Source organism: Hyperolius riggenbachi, chromosome 11 (assembly GCF_040937935.1).
Source record: "Hyperolius riggenbachi isolate aHypRig1 chromosome 11, aHypRig1.pri, whole genome shotgun sequence".
Classification (NCBI taxonomy): Eukaryota; Metazoa; Chordata; class Amphibia; order Anura; family Hyperoliidae; genus Hyperolius; species Hyperolius riggenbachi.
Window position 1 is genome coordinate 49,445,002 of NC_090656.1, and position 20,392 is coordinate 49,465,393.

General features: G+C 44.5%; 1 protein-coding gene across 1 annotated transcript in view; it reads left to right on the forward strand.

Moving 5' to 3' along the window:
• The window catches only part of MEN1 (menin 1), a 43,838-nt gene that overhangs the window by 7,082 nt on the left and 16,364 nt on the right, over nucleotides 1-20,392 (forward strand). The window contains exons 2-5 of the mRNA XM_068261536.1: nucleotides 4,008-4,792; nucleotides 10,788-10,996; nucleotides 11,939-12,067; nucleotides 13,549-13,589. Of these exons, the coding sequence (XP_068117637.1) occupies nucleotides 4,024-4,792; nucleotides 10,788-10,996; nucleotides 11,939-12,067; nucleotides 13,549-13,589 (1,148 nt within the window). The 5' untranslated portion in view covers nucleotides 4,008-4,023. The remainder of the gene's footprint in view (nucleotides 1-4,007; nucleotides 4,793-10,787; nucleotides 10,997-11,938; nucleotides 12,068-13,548; nucleotides 13,590-20,392) is intronic.

Below are 20,392 nucleotides of genomic sequence, written 5' to 3' on the forward strand. Positions count from 1 at the left end.
AGCCAAACTATGTGGAATTCCTTGCGAGGGAGAATTCTTATTCGGGTCTAAACTAGATGAGACATTAGACAGAACTGCTGACGTCAAGAAGAACTTTCCTGTTAAGAGGAGAGTTTTTCCTTCTAAACGTCCCTTTCGTGCCAACACAAAGTCAGAGTCTGATAATAAGGCCCCTACCAGGAGAGGTGGAGAGAAAAGATGGGCCCCTTATAAAGTACAGAAGGGTAAACCAGTCTTTGCCACCCATTCTTCTACCCAGGCTAATAAACAATGATGCCAGCATCCCAGTGGGGGGAAGGCTTACCCACTTTTACGAGACATGGCAGGAAACCTTTCAAAATCAGTGGCTATTAAAAATATTTCTAGAGGGATACAGCATAGAGTTCTCGCAGACACCTCCTCAAAAATTTCTTGTTTGCCCAATTCCAGAGGACATTGTACAGCGTCTAGCATTGGAAAAGGAAATATACTCTCTGCTACACAAGAGAGTGATCAGGGATGTTCCAAAATGTCAACAGGGATTGGGATTTTACTCCCCAGTTTTCCTGGTAAAGAAACCTCAGGGAGAGTTTCGATTTATCCTGAATCTAAAGGAACTAAACAAATCAATAAGATACAGAAGATTTCGAATGGACAATATTTACTCTGTGATAACTCTCTTACAGAAAGATTGTTTCCTGGCATCCCTGGACTTAAAGGATGCATATCTGCATGTTCCAATTCATCTGAATTCACAACAGTTTCTCAGATTTGCGGTGCACCTGGAGGGAAAGGTAAGACACTTCCAGTTTAATGCTCTACCTTTCGGAATTTCTTCTGCTCCTTGGCTCTTCACAAAGATTTTGTCAGAAGTATTAGCAGTTATCAGGGACAGGTCCATATCTGTTCTTAGTTATCTGGATGATTTATTGATTTGGGGGCAATCTAGAGACTCAGTGTTACTACAGGTAGAATCCACTATGGAATTTTTGCAGTCAATTGGATGGCTTATTAACTACTCCAAATCATCCCTAATTCCTTCTCAGCTCATGGAATTTTTAGGGTTCAATATTTCCACTACTAATGAAAGGCTTTTATTACCAGAGAGGAAGGTTTCTGCAATACTTAATACTGTTTCTTCTTTCCAGCAGGCCCACTACATCTCCCTCAGAAAAGCAATGGCGGTTCTGGGACTCCTAACTTCTGCCTTTCCGGCCATTCAGTGGGGTCAATTCCATGCCAGGACCTTGCAAATTTGGATTCTGACAAAATGGAACAGGGATATAAAACTTCTGGACAAGAAGGTGTTCATTCCCTACAGTGTAAAGGTCTCACTCATGTGGTGGCAAGATCTCACACATCTATCAGAGGGTCGGCTGTGGCATTATCCATCTCAGTTAGTGATAACAACGGACGCCAGTCTATGGGGTTGGGGAGCACACATGGATGGTCGTCCAGCTCAGGGACAATGGTCCAACAGGATGAGAACCAGGTCATCGAACAGCAGGGAGCTTCAGGCTGTTTGGTTGGCGCTACAAAACTTCAGTCAGGACATAAGACAGTGTCATGTGCTGATAAGGTCAGACAACAGCAGCGTGGTAGCTTATCTGAATCGTCAGGGAGGAACGAGAAGTTCATTACTGTGGTCCCAAACCAGACAAATCCTAAATTGGGCAGAAAGGAATCTAATGTCCTTAAAGGCCCGACATCTAAAGGGTACAGCCAACCAGTTGGCAGACTTCTTAAGCAGGTCCCCTCTGAAACAGGACGAGTGGTCCCTAAATCCATCAGTTTTTCAAGAGATCAAGGATCAATGGGGGTCCCCGGAAGTGGACCTCTTTGCCAACAAGGACAATGCCAAGTGTCAGAGGTTCTGCTCACTATGTCCCCTAGACAAACCTTGGGCAGTGGATGCTTTTTCAATAAATTGGGGAACACAGTTGATGTACAGTTTTCCCCCAATATCACTCATTCCACAGGTTCTGAACAAGGTTGTACAGGATCAAGCTCAAATGATCCTGATAGCCCCCTCCTGGCCGAAGAGACCGTGGTTCACTTTGTTACAGAAATTGACAGTATGTCAGCCAATTACTCTTCAGAGTCGACAGGATCTACTACAGCAGGGCATAGCCTTTCACCCAAACCTTCAACTTCTTCACCTTACAGCATGGAGGCTGAGTGGAAAATCTTGAAGGCTAGAGGATTCTCGGATAAATTATCCGAAACCCTGATACAATGTCGTAAAAAGGTAACCAGAGATATTTATAATAAGACATGGACAGTGTATCTGAATTGGTGTAAAGAGAAATCTTTAGATTTATCTTTATCTACGTCAGTGCTTGAGTTTCTTCAACAGGGATTACAAAAAGGATTAAGTGTCAGTACCTTGAAGGTTCAGACATCGGCAATCAGTGTCTTCTTGGAAAGGAGACTGGCGGCAGAAGAATACTTTATCAGATTTTTCCAGGCTCTGAAGAGAATTCGGCCATTAGTTCGTTCTCAAATTCCCTCATGGGACTTAAATACTGTTCTCCAGGCTATGTGTGAACCACCATTCGAACCCATAAAGGAAATATCCGACAAATTTCTTTCTTTAAAAACCACCTTTTTGTTAGCCATCACATCAGCCAGGAGAATTGGTGAAATTCAGGCTTTGTCAATTCAAGAACCGTATTGTATTATTGCAGACGATCGAATTACACTAAAGTTAGACAACGCATTTCTCCCTAAAGTGGTATCTAAATTCCACAGATCCCAAGAGATATTTTTACCTTCCTTTTGTGCTAATCCAACCAATGAGAAGGAAAGACGTCTACACTGTCTAGATGTAAGAAGATGTGTGATTCATTACCTTGAAAAAACTAAGGAATGGAGGAAATCTGATTCAATGTTGATACTGTATGGAGGAATATCTAGGGGGAGACAGGCCTCCAAAGCTACATTGGCCAGATGGATTAAAGAAGCTATTACTACATCTTACAAATCCCAGGGTAAATTACTTTCTACTCCAATCAAAGCTCATTCAACAAGGGGTGTTTCCACATCCTGGGCAGAGAGGGCTGGTGCATCCATCGAACAGATCTGCAGAGCGGCCACCTGGTCCAGCCAAAATACTTTTGTCAGACACTACAGGCTTAATGTCTTATCCAGTGCAGACTTAAGTTTTGGCAGAAGGGTTCTTCAAGCAGTGGTCCCACCCTAAGATTTCATCTTGTCTATCTCTCAAGAAGGGGTGCTGTCCTGATAGACGTCCTGGGAAAGACCACATTTACTTACGGTAAAGTCTTTTCCAGTAGTCTGAAGGACAGCACCCCTGCGACCCACCCTGTGTGGGAAATATTAAGGTAAATATACATATGGTTTTGTTTTTTGTTGTATGCATACGTCCATATAATCTTTTTATAACTGAGGGCTCTAGGTGAGCTGGGGGGTATTTATGCTGCCGCATATCTGCTATGCAAATTTTTATCTTTTAGCTTCCTGTCCAGCGGTGGGGTGGAGAGACAAGTCTCAAGAAGGGGTGCTGTCCTTCAGACTACTGGAAAAGACTTTACCGTAAGTAAATGTGGTCTTTTGGATCAAATCTAGGTTTTTTATTGAGACTTTTGACGTGTATCCCACTCAACCATGTCTCTGTCCAGGTTTTAGACCGTTTAAAACATCTTTTTCATCATTTTTCTGGCCACCATAATTATTTCTAAATTTCCAAGTTCGCCTCTCCATTGAAGTCTATTGCGGTTCGCAAAAGTTCGCGCGAACCGAACTTTCGCAGTAGGTTCGCGAACCCAAAATAGGAGGTTCGGCCCATCTCTATCCTTTGCTGCAGAGAATGTACCAGGACAAGCTGGGCTATTTCTAGGACAATTGCTGATATAGTAAACTTCTGATCTAGTAAACCACTTCTTTTGGTCCCTTGGAGTTTACTATAACAAGATTATACTGTATATGCAATTCTTATAAGTTTTTAGGTAGCACATTTTGATTGTTGTTGGTACATTTAACAGGCCTTGTTTCTCCTTTTCAAACAGGTACTGCTTCATAAATATGGGACTTCTGTACAGCCAGAAGTCCTTCTTTCCCCTTTACTCCTTGGAATCTCTCATCAGTCTCTTCAAATGGGAAATTTCACGTCCCGAGCCTGATCTAGCTCTGCTGTCTCTTACTATTGGCTTTGTGGAGCATTTCTTGGCAGTTAACCGAGTGATCCCTACTAATGTGAATAGCATACCAGGAGACCCTGATCTGTTGTCTAAAATAAGCGGTGAAGCAGCAAAGAAAAAACGTGGGGATTTGACGAGCCAAGGAAACCGAGGTGGTCCTAGGGCGGAACAAGGAAAGAAAGGTGCTAGGAATGATAATGCAAAGAAGGGAAGTGTGGGACCCCAGACAAGGAAAGAGAAGGATGTCAGTTCTAAGGAGACTGGTGTAAAACTAGCAAGAAAGGAGACTAACAAAGCAGAGAGCAAGAAAGACAAGGAAGTACTGCATGAAGAAAACACGGCTGCAGATGAAAGTTCAAAGCCTGGAACTGGAAAAGACCGTACAAAGGATTCTGATGAGAATGCAAAGCCGGGGCTCGTGCAACACGGAATACCCTATTTCCCATCCATGGATTTATCAGTAGCTCAGGCACTCCATGCCCGATTCACAGCCCAAGTGAAGGGTGCTGTGGATTTGTCTTCCTATCCTCGAGAAAATGGCTCCTCTGGTCGAGACTTAATCCGCAGAGTGGCTGATATCATCTGGAATGGATTAAGTAGGTCTTACTTTAAGGACAGAGCACATATACAATCACTGTTCAGCTTCGTAACAGGTGAGCACAACTTGTGCCTCCAATTCATATGGCGTTTACTTTCCTAATTATGTATGCTTGTACTGTAAGGGGTTTAAACCACTTTAGTCTTTTTATTAACTTATTCTTGCAATTTTTCCCAGGTTTAACAATTCAGTAATTGTGCTTCTATTGTTTCTCCACTGTGCTGATTATTATGTGCCCTAATGTCCTGGTTGGCATTTCTCCCATTGCCAACTAGGCTTTATTACAGGGCTGTGGTACAAAAATCCTTAAGGTGGGTACACACATCAGATAAAAGTCTTTGGAAAATGAAAGATCACAGACAAATGTTACCCCTTTCTGTGTAGTATGAGGGCATACCTACACAGTCTATTCTATTGAGCTAAACTCCCCATCAGATAATGCAAGATGCTGCACACAAAGATGCTGTACACATGCAACAGATCAGTATCTGCAAAAGATCCGTTCCTGCAAAAGATCACTTCCTGCAAAATGCATTCATCGTCTATGATATCTGCACATCTCATACACACCTTGTTTAAAGAGAATCTGTAACCTAAAAACCTCATATAAATAAACATACCAGCCTGTAGGTTTTCATCTCCTGTCCCCCTCTGTCACATTTTCGCTGCTCCCCACCAGGATCCTGGCCCATAAAAAACAGTTTTATAAACTGTTTTGTAAACAAAAAATATGGCTGCCAAACAGGAAGTTCATCATAATATTGCATGTCCCTGTAAACTGCATTACAGTTTCCATGAAAGGTTATATTATTGAACAATAAATTCAGCCTTTAGAGTTTATTTCATAGTTTAGAAAAAGATTTAACTCGTAAAGAATGCTGCAATCTTTAGTAGTGATTACTGATAGCAGGTCCGTGTCTGCATTCTGCAATAGTCTATGAGCTATGCTTCTCACAATTATCAGCTTTTATCAGTAGATGATACTGAGTTACTGAGAGCAGGGAATGTGTGAGCTCTGCTTTTCACAGTTTTCAGTGTGTGAAAGACTCAAAGAAACTCAGAGCCGGGCTATCAGTGTAACCTCCTCCTGTCTGTAAACAATTACAGCCACTTCCTCTTTGGGCTGACAAGCCTAACAAAGGAGAGTAAATTTGATTTATTATAGAAATGGAGCAACTTAAAAAGGTTGCAGTAAGCCAGAGCACTTTAGAATAGATATAGGAACTTGTAGGATAGTAGAAAAAAGGCTGAAAAATTTGTTACAGAGTCTCTTTAACAGACATTCATCTGCAGATCAGATCCACCAGGATGGATCTTCAGATGATTGTCCGTTAAACAAGGTGTGTATGAGATCTGCAGATATAGACTATGAATGCACTTTGCAGGAAGTGATCTTTTGCAGATACTGATCTTTTGCAGATACTGATCTGTTGAATTGTGCAGCATCTTGCAAAGATTTCTGATGGGTAGTTCAGCTCAATAGAATATACTCTGTAGAGTATGCTCTCATACTACATGGAAGAGGGAAAAATTGGTCTGTGATCTTTCATTTTCCAAAGACTTTTATCTGTGTGTACCCACCTTAAAGGTGAGTACACACGCACTACTGCCTCCAACGACGGGTCCGTCAGACTCTCCCGCTGGGCGGACTTTCAGGCGACAGTAGCGCGTGTGTACACACTGTCGGCAGACTGAGAAGGCTGTTTCTGAACGATCCTCCCACAAGACTCATCAGTTTAAGATTACACGAATTTAAAGGGAAGGTTCAGGGAGTGGGAAAAAATAAAATAAAAATCCATATCCACTTACCTGGGGCTTCCTCCAGCCCGTGGCAGGCAGGAGGTGCCCTCGCCGCCGCTCCGCAGGCTCCCAGTGGCCGACCCGACCTGGTCAGGCCAGCAGCCAGGTCGGGCTCTTCTGCGCTCCGATGGGCTCTTCTGCGTTCCACGCGGGCGCGCTGACGTCCTCCGGGCTGTACTGCGCAGGCGCAGAACTACTGCGTCTGCGCAGTACAGCCCGGAGGATGTCCGATGACGTCAGCGCGCCCTCGTGAGGCGCAGAAGAGCCCGACCTGGCAGCCGGGCCTGGCCATGTCGGGTCGGCCACCGTAGACGACAGGGAGCCTCCGGAGAAGCGGCGAGGGCACCTCCTGCCTGCCACGGGCTGGAGGAAGCCCCAGGTAAGTGGATATGGATTTTTATTTTTCCCACTCCCTGAACCTTCCCTTTAAAGGGATACTGTAGGGGGGTCGGGGGAAAATGAGTTGAACTTACCCGGGGCTTCTAATGGTCGCCCGCAGACATACTGTGCCCGCGCAGCCACTCACCGATGCTCTGGCCCCGCCTCCGGTTCACTTCTGGAATTTCTGACTTTAAAGTCAGAAAACCACTGCGCCTGCGTTGCCGTGTCCTCGATCCCGCTGATGTCATCAAGAGCGCACAGCGCAGGCCCAGTATGGTCTGTGTCTGCGCAGTACACTCCTGGTGACATCAGCGGGAGCGAGGACACGGCAACGCAGGCGCAGTGGTTTTCTGACTTTAAAGTCAGAAATTCCAGAAGTGAACTGGAGGCGGGGCCGGAGCATCGGTGACTGGCTGCACGGACACAGGATGTCTGCGGGGGACCATTAGAAGCCCCAGGTAAGTTCAGCTCATTTTCCCCCGACCTCCCCTACAGTATCCCTTTAAGATTGCACCGACTCCTGTAATTTGCATATTACAATCTTGTTATAAGGTAGTATCCTACTAATATTATAAATGGGAAAGTTTGTATAGTTGGATGTTCGTTACTCGATCACGCAAAAAATGACTAAACGGATTTGAATGAAATTTGGCACACACATAGTATACTACCTGGAATAACATATAGGATACTTTTTATTCCCATAACCAAAAAGTGGGCGGAGAGAAATATAAATTTCACTGGGAAATGTAAAAAGCAGCCATTCTTACACTGTTAATGCTGGGGTTCTCAAACTTTACACAGTTGGTAACTGGGATTAATATTTTGAAGAGGGTGGAGCCTACATAAGCCAATCAAAATTCACCTATTGATTTTTAAAGGAATACTTAAGTCACTTAAAAAAAATGACTTTTACTCACCTGGGGCTCCCCTCAGCCCCCTGCAGCTGAACGGTGCCCTCGCCGTGTCCCTCCGATGCGCCTGGTCTCGCCGGCGGCCACTTCCGGTTTGGCCGTCACCGGCCGACAGGCTGTGAACGCGGCTGATTATCCGCATCCCCGGACGCAATAGCGCCTTCTACAATGCTATTGCGTCCGGGGACGCGGATAATCAGCCGCGTTCACAGCCTGTCGGCCGGTGACGGACAAACCGGAAGTGGCCGCCGGCGAGACCAGCCGCGTTGGAGGGACACGGCGAGGGCACCGTTCAGCTGCAGGGGGCTGAGGGGAGCCCCAGGTGAGTAAAAGTCATTTTTTTTAAATGACTTAAGTATTCCTTTAAGGGAAATATTTTATTGCTGTCATTCTTGCACTGTTAATGGCACAAGCCTCAAACCTGGTACAGTTGGTCGTTGGGTGACTGGGGTTCAATTTCAGAAAAGTGGGTGGAGCCACAAACAGCCAATCCAGATTTTTCATTTTAATGAAAATTATTCATGCCAAAGACCACAAATCTCACAAACTTGGTCATTGAGTAATTGTGTGTTAGGGTCCATTCACACTTGCGTTTGCAAAACGCCGGCGATTTTTGCGGAAAAATCACTGAACACTGCGGCGATTTTTTTTTTTATTTTTTTTTTCCCCCTGTGATCGCGTTTAGCACTTCTATAGCACTGAAACGCGATCTCCGGGATATCGCCTGAAAATAGTGCAGGCTACGCGTTTGCGTTTGGCGGTTTTGGGCGATTTGCGGTCATTAGCGCAAATCGTCTAAGAACGGGCCCATAGGGTTTCATTGCACTAGCGCTTTTAACAAGCGCTAACGTTTGAGCGTTTTGCCGAAATCGTGGCAAAACGCTCAAGTGTGAATGGGCCCTCAGGGTTAGAGAAAGTGGCCACAGCCAAAACCAGCCAAATACACACCCGGGCAATGTCAGGACATCAGTGGACGGAGACAAATACAAATTTCACTGGGAAAATGTAAACTGCAGCCATTCTTACACTGTCAGTGGTAGAGTTCTCAATATTTGCACAGTTGGTCACTGGGTAATATTCAGAAAAGTGGATGGAGCCTACAAACCAATCAAAATTCACCTATTGATTTTTAAGGGGAAATATTTCATTGCTGCCATTCTTGCACTGTTAATGGCACAAGCCTCAAGCCTGGTACAGTTGGCCTTTTGGTGACTGTAGTTCAAATTCGGAAAAGGAGGTGAAGCCACAGCCAATTAGATTTATTTCATTTCAATGCAACTCATTGATGCCAAAGACTGCAAAGCACACAAACTAGGTTATTGAGTAATTGTGTGTTAGGATTAGAAAGAGTGGGCAGAGCCAACACTTGCCAAATGCATACCCGGGCAACCAGCTAGTGTAACATAAAAAGCATCTCATCACTGCCAAAGCATATGAATTTTAAAGTTATATGAAGATGGCATCTGCTTTTGGGAACAAAAAGCTCCTGGCCAGGAAGCTGACACTTTACCCTGTCAGCCATCCTGGCCTGTCATTGTCAACGTGAATGCCCCAGTATGTTGTTTGTATAATATGATTCACCGGAGCCCCATATCAGCTGGGTTCCAGCGTGTAGCCCTGCCACCTTGCAGCAAAAGCCTCTACCTTTTCTATGGGCCAGTGCACAAAAAAACCTCTATCAGATCTGTAAATGCTAGAGGTTTTTGAAGCAGAGCAATTCCTAGGCATGTTTAGGGCCCATTCACACTTGAGCGTTTTGGCGGCGATTTCTGCAAAACGCTCAAACACTAGCGCTTTTGAAAGCGCTAGTGTAATTAAACCCTATGGGCCCGTTCTTACTTGCGCTAATCGCCGTAAATCACCCAAAATCGTGAAACACAAGTGCCTCGCCTGCACAATTTTCAGACGATTTCCTGGCAATCGCGTTTCAGAACTATAGAAGCGCTAAACGCGATCGCGGAAAAATCGCTGCAGTGTTCAGTGATTTTTTTTTTTTTCCGCTGAAAAATCACTCGCGCAAAGCGTGTTGCGCTTTCAAGTGTGAATAGGCCCTTAGAGAGATTTTCTAAACCTGCCTAGCGTTTTTTGGAGCGTTTTTGTGTAGCAGTAGCAGATTTCAAATATTGTTACAACAAAGCTGTTACTGAACAGCTACTGTAATAAAAGCGCCTGGAAAACCGCTCTGATCTAGCATTTTTCAGAGCTGTTTTCCACTTTCCTATACTTGCCTCAGAAATCTAAAAAATACTGCAGCCTCCGAGTTTGCGTTTGGGGGAAAAACTAGCCGCTCTGGTGTGCACCAACCCATTGAAATATATTAGCCAAGCGGTTTTCTATCCCCAAGCGTTTTAAAAATACTCAAGAACCAGCCCTAAATCTGATATAGAAAAGGCCAGGGCAGATCTATGCATTGGAACCCAGCTGATACGGGCCAAAATTGGTCTTGTTGATCGGGCATGCACTTGGCAGCATCAAACGGGTGGTCAATCGGAACCCAAGTTGTCTGATGTATGGCCACCTTAAAGCACCAGGTTCTGTATCCTGCCAGGAGACTGTATGGACTCTGTATTCTTTTCCCATGTTTCCTGTACACACTTTGATTTCCTCCCATTTCTCAAAAACATACCGGTACTTGTACTTTAACTGGCTTGCCTGCAAACTGGTCTCCATGATATGGTAGGGATACTGACTATGACTATAGGGCTGTGGAGTCGGTGCAATTTTTGGGTGCCTGGAGTCGGATGATTTTTGTATCGACTCCCCAGCCCTGGATGCCTATGCTAGTACCACTAGACTGTAAGCTCTTTTATAGAGCAGTTAGTGACATGATGTGTCATTGACCCATAATTGGAAATCTATATTTAACCCTTGTGCTGAGAGATGTCTCTGCAAGCTTAGGTTTGCTGTACTGGATGCGTGTTGATACCAATTAGGTTTTCTTCATCTGTCTTTTAGGCACAAAACTTGACTCCCCCGGAGTGGCGTTTGCAGTTGTGGCTGCCTGTCAAGTCCTAGGCCTCTCCGATGTACATCTAGCTCTTTCTGAGGACCATGCATGGGTAGTGTTTGGGAAAAACGGGGACCAGACAGCAGAGGTGACCTGGCATGGCAAGGGTAATGAGGATCGAAGAGGGCAATCTGTCAACACGGGTATAACGGAAAAGGTGAGTGGAATTTCATATTATTTTTGTTGTTGTCAATTTAGATAACTCCATGTTCCTTCTGATTTTCTGAAAGACTCCAGCTTCTTTTACGTTAGGGCACTTTTTTGTGTTGAATTATCCTTTCTGCATGCAGGGTAGCACAATAGCAAAGAAAGTGTACGGGGCTCAGAACACTAACTGCGTCATGACGCATTATGCCGGAAGTACATGAAGTTGACCTCCTGCAAAGTCAACCGCACCTTACTGTGCGACTTCAACGGCACAGAGGTGGCAAATTGCATTGAAATCGATGAGTGACAAAGACATTTTTAATTTGCTGGCAGCAGTGCAGCACACATGTACTGAGCCTGAAACTGGTTGAAAGTGTTCAAATTTTAAAACCTATTGGCTTAAAGAGAAACCGTGACCAAGGATTGAACTTCATCCCGATCAGTAGCTGATACCCCCTTTCCCATAAGAAATATTTTCCTTTTCTCAAACGGATCATCTGGGGGCTTTGTATGGCTGATATTGTGTTGAAACCCCTCCCATATGTGATGTCTGGACCATGGTGCTGACATCACACCGTGAGAGCCTTGTTGCATTGTGGGAAATAACAACCAAAAAAAGCAAGCGGCAGCTACTTCCACTGACATCACCTGCCAGCAGTAAAAATGTCACCATATAATACATTTACGAATGTAAATCAGGGAGAGGAAAGATGTTGCAATGGGCAAACACTGACTAAATCATTTATACACTAGTAGACCTAAGCCCTTTTTAAAAACGGGCTCTAGGTCTATCTCGCGCTGCCACTGCTGCAGGTCAGCGCGCGCTTTCATTTCAAATTAAAGTGAAATTAAAGTGGAGATAAACTGATGAGATAAACAGTTGTATCTACCCTTCGTTAATCAGCGTTCTGTTTTACAGCTTACGTCTTTTGCTCCTTCTCTCCTTTCTTAGAGCTGGCTGTATTTAAATGGGCAATTTCTGCGCTGTGACCGGCACATGGAAGTGGCCTTCATGGTCTGTGCCATTAACCCTTCAATTGATGCTCACACAGACAGTTTGGAATTACTGCAGCTACAACAGGTAATCGCCCTTGAAGTACTGATGCTGATATTGCAGATCGCTTCCAGATTATTATTATTTTTTTTTTTTTTTACAATTCTCTGGTATGCTGGCAGAACCATGGCCTGCCGAAGTGAAAAAAAAGTGTTCTTTTTCTTTATACACATATTTTATGCTAGGTACACACCATACAATTTTTTGACAGATTTACTGTTCAATCGACTATTTCCAACATGTCTGATCTGCTTTCCGATAGATTATTCGTTCACTTCTATGGAACATCGATTGGAAGAATGATTTGAAATCACATTGGACATGTTGTTGTAAATAGTCGATCTGACAGTAAATCTGTGAGAGAATTGTATCGTGTGTACCTAGCATTAGATGCCATGGACCTGCCAGTAATCATTTTTATAAGAAACTTCCACAGTGATTCAGAAAATGTGTTGATTTGTATGGTATTTATCTCCACCTGGGATTTACCGGTAAAAGTTTTGATTGTCACATAAAATCTTCTATCAGCTGATCCGCTCAGTAGTGGTTACATCGTGGCCCTATAAGTGCTTTGCTTACTTAGCACTTACAGCTAGATGTTTTGGGGTTGTTTACATTAAGAATTTATACCTACCGGCCCACATTTCATGTAGGCTAAAGGCTTTTTAGGGACAATTCAGTGTGCGATTGACTATCTCCGATGAAGGACAGTGTCCAATACGTGTGAGATTAGGCGCAACAGACGGGCCTCAGTGTGCGGCTTGATCCATCTCAGGGTGAGTGTGTATTTACAACAGCTCGAGTCATTCATTTTGTCAGACTATTGCTATGAGGAGTCACGCTGCAGCATTTGTGATCTGCTGTGTTTGACACTATATATAATCATTGTACTACTAGTAGAACTCAGCCCGTGTAAAAACGGGCTCTAGGTCTGCCACCGCTGCCATCTGACAATGCACAAGCACACGTAGCCGGCCCCCTGGCCCATCCTGCACCTGTCCCAGGCTGTCCGTGTGGCACATGCGCAGTAGCGCAAACGCACAGACACACACACGCACAGGGACGCAGAGACACGGGGATTATTCTATAGGATTCCTTGTGACTCCTCATCTTGTTGGTGGGCATTATTTTGCAATGATTGTTATTGCCGCGCTCTGTCACTCCCATCCGCTTTGCCTTGTTTTAAATTGTTTTTATGGGATATGTTCCTTAATAAAGATTTATTGATTACACATATGGGGCTTGATTCACACTAACTCATAGCACGGTCGCGCTAGCAGTTTACGTGCGCAATCATGGATTTTTGCATGTTAATGCAAATTTTCCTGTGGAAAAATGTGCGTTACCGTGCAAAAATCCACGATTGCGCACGAAAACAGTTGCTCGCGTTATAACGTGCGCAAAACGCTAGCGCAACTGTGCTATGAGTTAGCATGGCTTTGTGAATTCTGTGCAGAGAGCATTAGAAACAGTGCATACATGTTCACCTATATATTTTGTCATTGCAGAGTTTGCTTTGGGTGCTGTATGATGGAGGACATCTGGAAAAGTAAGCATTACTAGGGTGTGTGTGTGTGTGTGTGTGTGTGTGTGTGTGTGTGTGTGTGTGTGTGTGTGTGTATTATTATATAATATAATATTTTTTTTTTTATTTGGGTACAGTGTCTTTATTGTATGTATGCAAGTGAACTTTTAAATCATAATTCACATAAAGCTTTAAAAGTAAGCCTGGAGCAATAGTGCTAAAATGTAGCATTTTTTTGTCTCAGTATTATGCATTTTCCTCAGTGCTTTAGAGAGTCCATTGAACAATTTCAGTCATAAACTGTCCCTCAGAGGGACACGCATTCTAATGTCCTACCATAGTCTTATATCCATGGTATATTCTAAGACTTATTGTGGGGGAAGTCTGCCCATTGGTTTTGGGGCTATGGGAGGAAATCGGAGTGCCCAGAGGAAACCTGCACTAACACAAATAGACCATACAAACTCTGTGCAGATAGTGTCTTGGCCACGAGTATTCAGACCTGGGACGCTTCAATGCAAGAATGCTAATTGCTTAGCCACACTCATTCTGGTCAGCCTTGAGGAGTTAAAGAGAATCTGCCTCGGTAGCAGTCTCGCTGTGCCCATCTGAACAGCGGGAATGTAAATATATACCTTCATGGCTCCAGTGCCGGTGCAGTAGTGGCTCTCCACTCGGAAATAGGCGGAAATAGCCGATCTGTCGGTCCGCCCTACTGCGCAGGTGCAAGTCTCGTGCGCAGTAGAGCAGACCCGACTGGAATCAGCTATTTCCGTCTATTTCCGTGCTGAGAGCCGCAACACCGCCACCCGCTGGAGCTAGGAAAGGTAAATATATCAAGCCTTGTCAGGCTTGTCGAACGAGGATTGCGGGTACAGAGTCTCTAAAGCAGACGTGGGCAGAACAGAAAGGGGGAGAGGAGGGAGAGAGTATACTTGCCCCTTGCCCTATGCCGCTTAAAATCCACATACAGATCATGGTGAGGTTTGTGGTCTCATTTCCACTCTTCAGAAGAGCTTATGGAGCTGTGTCCAGGAACAGTGCTTGCATCCATGGCCTGTGTATAGAGGAAGGAGGTCAGTATACTCTCTCCTCTCCCCAGACAGTTTTTCAGTTTTAACCAGTGATGAACTTTGTGGGTTTAGCCTAGCTTGCTTTCTGGTCAGAACCAGTCCCAAATGCTGCTTACACAAGTGGATTCAATTTTCAAATTTCCTTCTCAGCAATTTAAAATGATGCCGACTTTCTTAAAGAGCTGCATGATACTTGGACTGACTCTGTGGTTAGTATGTAAGCTGACCTTAGTGTGTTATTTGTATTAAAGCGGAATATAACCCTGCATTTCAACTTTGCTCTAAAACATTATTTACAGCATATTATATGCAAAAAGCATTTTTTTTTTAGTAGACCAGCATTGGAAGGGTTAAACACAGAGGTTTTAAGTTCCGTGCAGACGTTCAGATAGTTACATTCTATTTAGTTAGATGTATCTATTGATGAACAGTTACACACTCTTTGGCTGTCCTCCAAGCTCCTTCTCAGTGAGAGAGATGAGTCACAATAAACACTTAGATACTTATTTGTAAACAAAAAGTATCTAACTGAAGTTCGGATGCCTCTGCAAAAATCTCCAGGGACTTTAAAGCCCTGTGTAACCCTTCCAATGCTGGTCTAGTAAAAAAAAAAAATGCTGGTTGCATATAATATACTGTAAATAATGTTTTAGAGCAAAGTTGAAATGCAGGGTTATATTCCGCTTTAACTAAGCTGCAGATCTGGGCAGGGAGAGTACTGTAATTGTACAGTGGAGTCCCGGTTAGCCAGATGTCAGGCAACCGACACTCAAGTAATTGGCTCCTACGGGGGCTATTTTGGCGTGCCTCTCTCCCACTAATGCAGAGCAGTGTGCAGCAGAAAATGCATGCCAGAGCTCTGGGTTCCGGTCATTTTTACTTCGGCTCCAGATGTATGTCACCTGACATGCATGTGTGTATTGGGAGCGGTATGGAGGATGCAGCAGAACAGCCGGCAACTGTAAGGACGGTGCCTGGAGCTGTGGTATGTGTTTTCTGCTGTGCACTGCATGTAGCGGGAGGGGGGCCTGCGGTAGGTAAAGTGGCACACTGAGGCAGCACCTGTTTTGGAAGCGCATTACTGGATAAAATCAACAATGAAAGATATTTGCATAATTGGTCAGGAACTGCTTCTAAAACTGCCTGTGAAGAAAGTGCAGCTACTATTAAAGCTAGTGAAGAAGAGGCGTGCCACACAATGTCCAATGCACAATATGAGCCTTTAAACCAAGTTCCCAACCACTGTAGTACTATTAAGCTCCTTAGCATGAGCTAGACTCTGGGTGGAAAACCGCAGCTCAGAGCGGTAACCCCGAGCTACACTCGTGGCAGCCGCTGGGAGGTTCATGCAGGCCTTTCCTCTTCCTCTCCTCCAAGGCTCTGCATCCTCCTGGTGAGATTGCCGACTGTCATCTTGACAAAAAAAAAATGGCAGTATTTGTATAGCGCCTTTCTCCTGTCGGACTCAAAGCGCTTGCGAGGCAGCCACTAGAGCGCACTCAGTAGGCAGTAGCAGTGTTAGGGCTGGAACCCACAGGAGCGCTTTTGGCAGCGTTTTGGCAGCACTGCGATACGCTAGCAGTTTGCCAAAACGCTGCGCTAATGTTAATGGATGGGGCAACTTCCACAGGAGCGTTTGCGTTTCCCAGAAACGCAAACGCAGGACCTGCAGCATTTTGGGAGCGTTAGCGCTTCAATGTAAAGAAACGCTAGCAGAAACGCTCAGCAAAACCTAAACTGAGCGGTTTTGCGGTTCAGCACACTGTAACAAAATGAAAAATAATTCACAGGACCAATCAGGATAAAAACGCAAAACGCTAGGCACCCGCTGGGGAAAAAAATACAATGTTGCAAAACACGACCAAAAACGCGCATGAATCCGCTTGCAAACCGCTCAGACAAAACGCTAGCGGTTGCGTTTTGCGTTTGCGGTTTTCAGTGGGTTCCAGGCCTTAGGGAGTCTTGCCTAATGAACTCCTTACTGAATTACTGGCTTACTGAACAGGCAGAGCCAAGATTCGAACCCTGGTCTCCCGTGTCAGAGGCAGAGCCCTTAACCAGTACACCATCCAGCCACAACAGCTGGCAATCTCACATTAGGGTTACAGCACCACCCGGAGGACGGAGGGAGAACTGCAGTGCTGGATCCCAGGGAGGTGTGTAAGTGCAGGGACGGCTCCAGGCTCTCTCGTGGTTTATTTATTTATTTTTTCTTGCTTTTAGGGTCTAAAAGCACATGAAAGAATTGCACTGCTTTTAGGCCCTAAAATCAGGAAGGAATCATACTGCCAGGGAGGTTAAAGTGGACTTGAACTCAGAACGTCCTCTCTGCTCTAAAACATACACAACAGCATAATAACATTCAGACAAAAAACATTTTTGTTACAGCTGATTTAAATTCTAAAATAAATGTGCACTGTTTCTTCTTCCTGATTCATGGAAGCAGACATAGGGCCTGATTCACAAAGCGGTGCAAACTTTTTCGCGGACTTTTGCGCGCGCAATTTGCCGCGAATTGCGGCAAATTCTGCGCGCAAAAGTCCGCGAAAAATTTTGCACCGCTTTGTGAATCAGGCCCAAATTGTTTACAGCCTGTGCTTTCAAATCAGCTTATCTGCCATTGGCAGTCATGTGACACAGGAAGATATCAAATTTACAACTTGTGATTAGATACAAATAAGGGGGAATTAGACAAGCTAAACCGTCTAAATACATACAGGGTGCATTTCTCTCTGTATTCTTCTGTCCTGTTCAAGAGTTCAAGTCCACTTTAAGGCTGCTTTCACAGTGAGACGTTACAGGCGCGCGGTAGTGCAGCCTGTAACGCAGCCCACCGCACAGCAATGATAAATCAATGGACTGTTCACAGTGCCCACGTTGCGTTACATTGTAACGCAGCAGCTAAAATCAAAGTGCTGCATGCTGTGCATTCTACGCGGCTAAGCCGCGTTAGACTCAGTGATATTGGAGGAGGAGGTCTCCCGTCTTCCTCCGCGGCCAGGCACATGGCTAATTAATATTCACTGCACGGTGTGACGTGCAGTGTTTACTTCCTGGAGCGCCGCTCTGTGCGGCGATTGGCCGGCGGGACCACGTGATGCCGTATGTGTCAAATAGTACACATCACAGGACGCATGAAGAGGCGCTTAACGCGGCTCGATCGGACGTCCAGCTTCTAGCCCACTATGCGTTGCGTTAGGTGCACGTTATGCGACCTTAACGTAGCATCTAATGCAACGTCTTCGTGGGAAAGAAGCCTAAAGCTAGCTATGCATGGCTCGATTATGAGCTGATGTGCCTATCTCTGACTCTCTGACCTGATTGGATTGTGATTGATTTCCTTCCACAGTACATCGATTAACAGATTCCAGTAAGGAATTGATTGAAAATCGGTCGAACCATAGCACTGCATTGTTCAATGCAGTTTAATGCTACGACCCTTAGATCGATTACCAATCCTGCCCCATGACCGATTGATGGAAATCTTTTTTTTTTCCTGTCCAATCGATACTTCCGTTACATTTTTTGCACTATATCGCTGTCAGGGGTTTCATTTTAAGGAGAGTTGTCACTGCTGTTTTGCTTTGCTGACAGCACAGATAAAGCATGTGGTTTATTAGTTCCTGCAATGATAAAAACAAAAGGGAACGCAGTCAAGTTCTAAGTTGGACTGGTACTATATGTATATATGTGTCTGTTTATGCTGAAACCAGGATATTTAACGTAAAAGTGGTTATCCTGAATAATTTACTACATTCTAACCAGGGCTGTGGAGTCGGTCCAAAAATCCACCGACTCCGAATTCTCAGTTTAGGATTCCACCGACTCCTCGACTCCGACTCCTCTAATTTGCATATTACAATTTTGTTGATTTAAAAGTATGTAACATGAAATTCGTCTCTTAACTGCCAACGCTTAGGAATTTTACAAGACAACTGAAGTGAGAAGGATATGTAGACTACTATATTTATTCCCTTTAGACTAAAACTAGTCCTTGGTAAGAGTACTTGTAAAAGGTACAAACCGGAACAAAGAACATCTATCAGTCCCTAGGCAATGTAAGTGTGGGTACATGTAAGAATGATGTGCAGGTACTCTGCAGGGGAATGAGGAGATTCTTCCTCTATTACACATTCTTCATGCACAATCTGAACAAGGTTTATGGGTGACAGACAACACCTCTGTGTTCAATGTGCACAGCATTCTCAGTGGATTTCCTGCAGCTCTGTGGGGAGTGCATATGTAGAGTATAGTACTACTGTGTGACAAAGTAAACCTGAGACAGATGAAGTTAAAGTTTTATACATACCTGGGGCTTCCTCCAGCCACCTTCAGGATAATCAGTCCCTCGTTGTCCTCCTCCACCACCTGGATCTTCTGCTATGAGTCCAGGTACTTGAGCCAGTTGGGCGTAGTGCGCATGCACACACTCCACCGCCAGGAGCATATTACACCTGTGCAGCACTATTGCGCAGGTGCAGAATGTTCCTGGCTGTGGGAGCGGCATGCGGCTGGACAGCGCTGACTGGCTGAATTACCAGGACTCATAGCAGAAGATCCGGGTGGTGGAGGACAGCGAGGGACTGATTAGCCTGAAGGGGGCTGGAGGAAGCCCCAGGTATGTATAAAACTTTACTTTTCATCCGTCTCAGGTACCCTTTAATTTGTAGTCACCAAACCAGATTTTAACAACCTATCAAATTATTTGATTTCATCAGCAAAGGGAGTGCATACATTTGCATTAATCAGCATCAGTGCAGAATTATTTCCATCTCGTTGACCATCTCTATTAGTGACACAGCTACACATCAGGCTTTATTCTTACAGCATAGATGTTATTTAGTATATATAAGAGATTCCTGTGTACACATCATATATACAGTCACAATCAGATATGTATATCTGACCTTAAAAATACGGGGACTGCTTTATTGAAGCAGCACAAGTAACTAATTTTGATTGGTTTATTTCATTTTTGTGGACTAAGCACAGCTATTACTGTATATATACATTATTTTTAATGACTATTATCTGAGAAATAGAACATTTTATCATATTTTCTATTTTAATTACAGTTACAAATTCATTAGGAGTCGGAGTCGGTGCATTTTTTCCCGACTCCGACTCCAGGCACCCAAAATTGCCCGACTCCACGACTCCGACTCCACAGCCCTGATTCTAACTATTGTGCCTCTTTACATAGAGGTCCGCAGTGTTTGGTGGAACATTACTCCCTCCACATCCATGGCTGTAGTAAAGCCTGGTACACACTTACAATTATGATTGAACAATCACTGACCAATGTTACCACCTTCATGTAGTATGTGGATCAATAGATACAGAATGCTAGGAGCCAGGGCCGGATTTACCATAGGGCACTGTAGGCAACTGCCTACAAGCGCCTGATGATGGAAAGGCATCCCACTCCCCTCTCTGAGTGCCTCTCCCCCCTTCCCTATGCAGAGTGCTGATGGGTGTAAATGAGAGGTTACTCACCCTGCCCTCGTCATTCCACTAATGAGATCTCCCTTCAGTCAGGGGCACCTCTAGCTACTTAACGTTGAGTGTACGTCTGGCTACCTAATACTAAGGGGCACCTGTAGCTACCTATGACAGGCAAGGGATGTAAGGGAGAAGTGACAGCTGTTTCTGCTTTCTTCGGAACATCTGCTGACTAAGGGCAACCTCCTCTTCAAAGTCAATGAAGCATGTTCGCTGAGCACAAACTGACACAGACCTTAGAGCACTTAACCA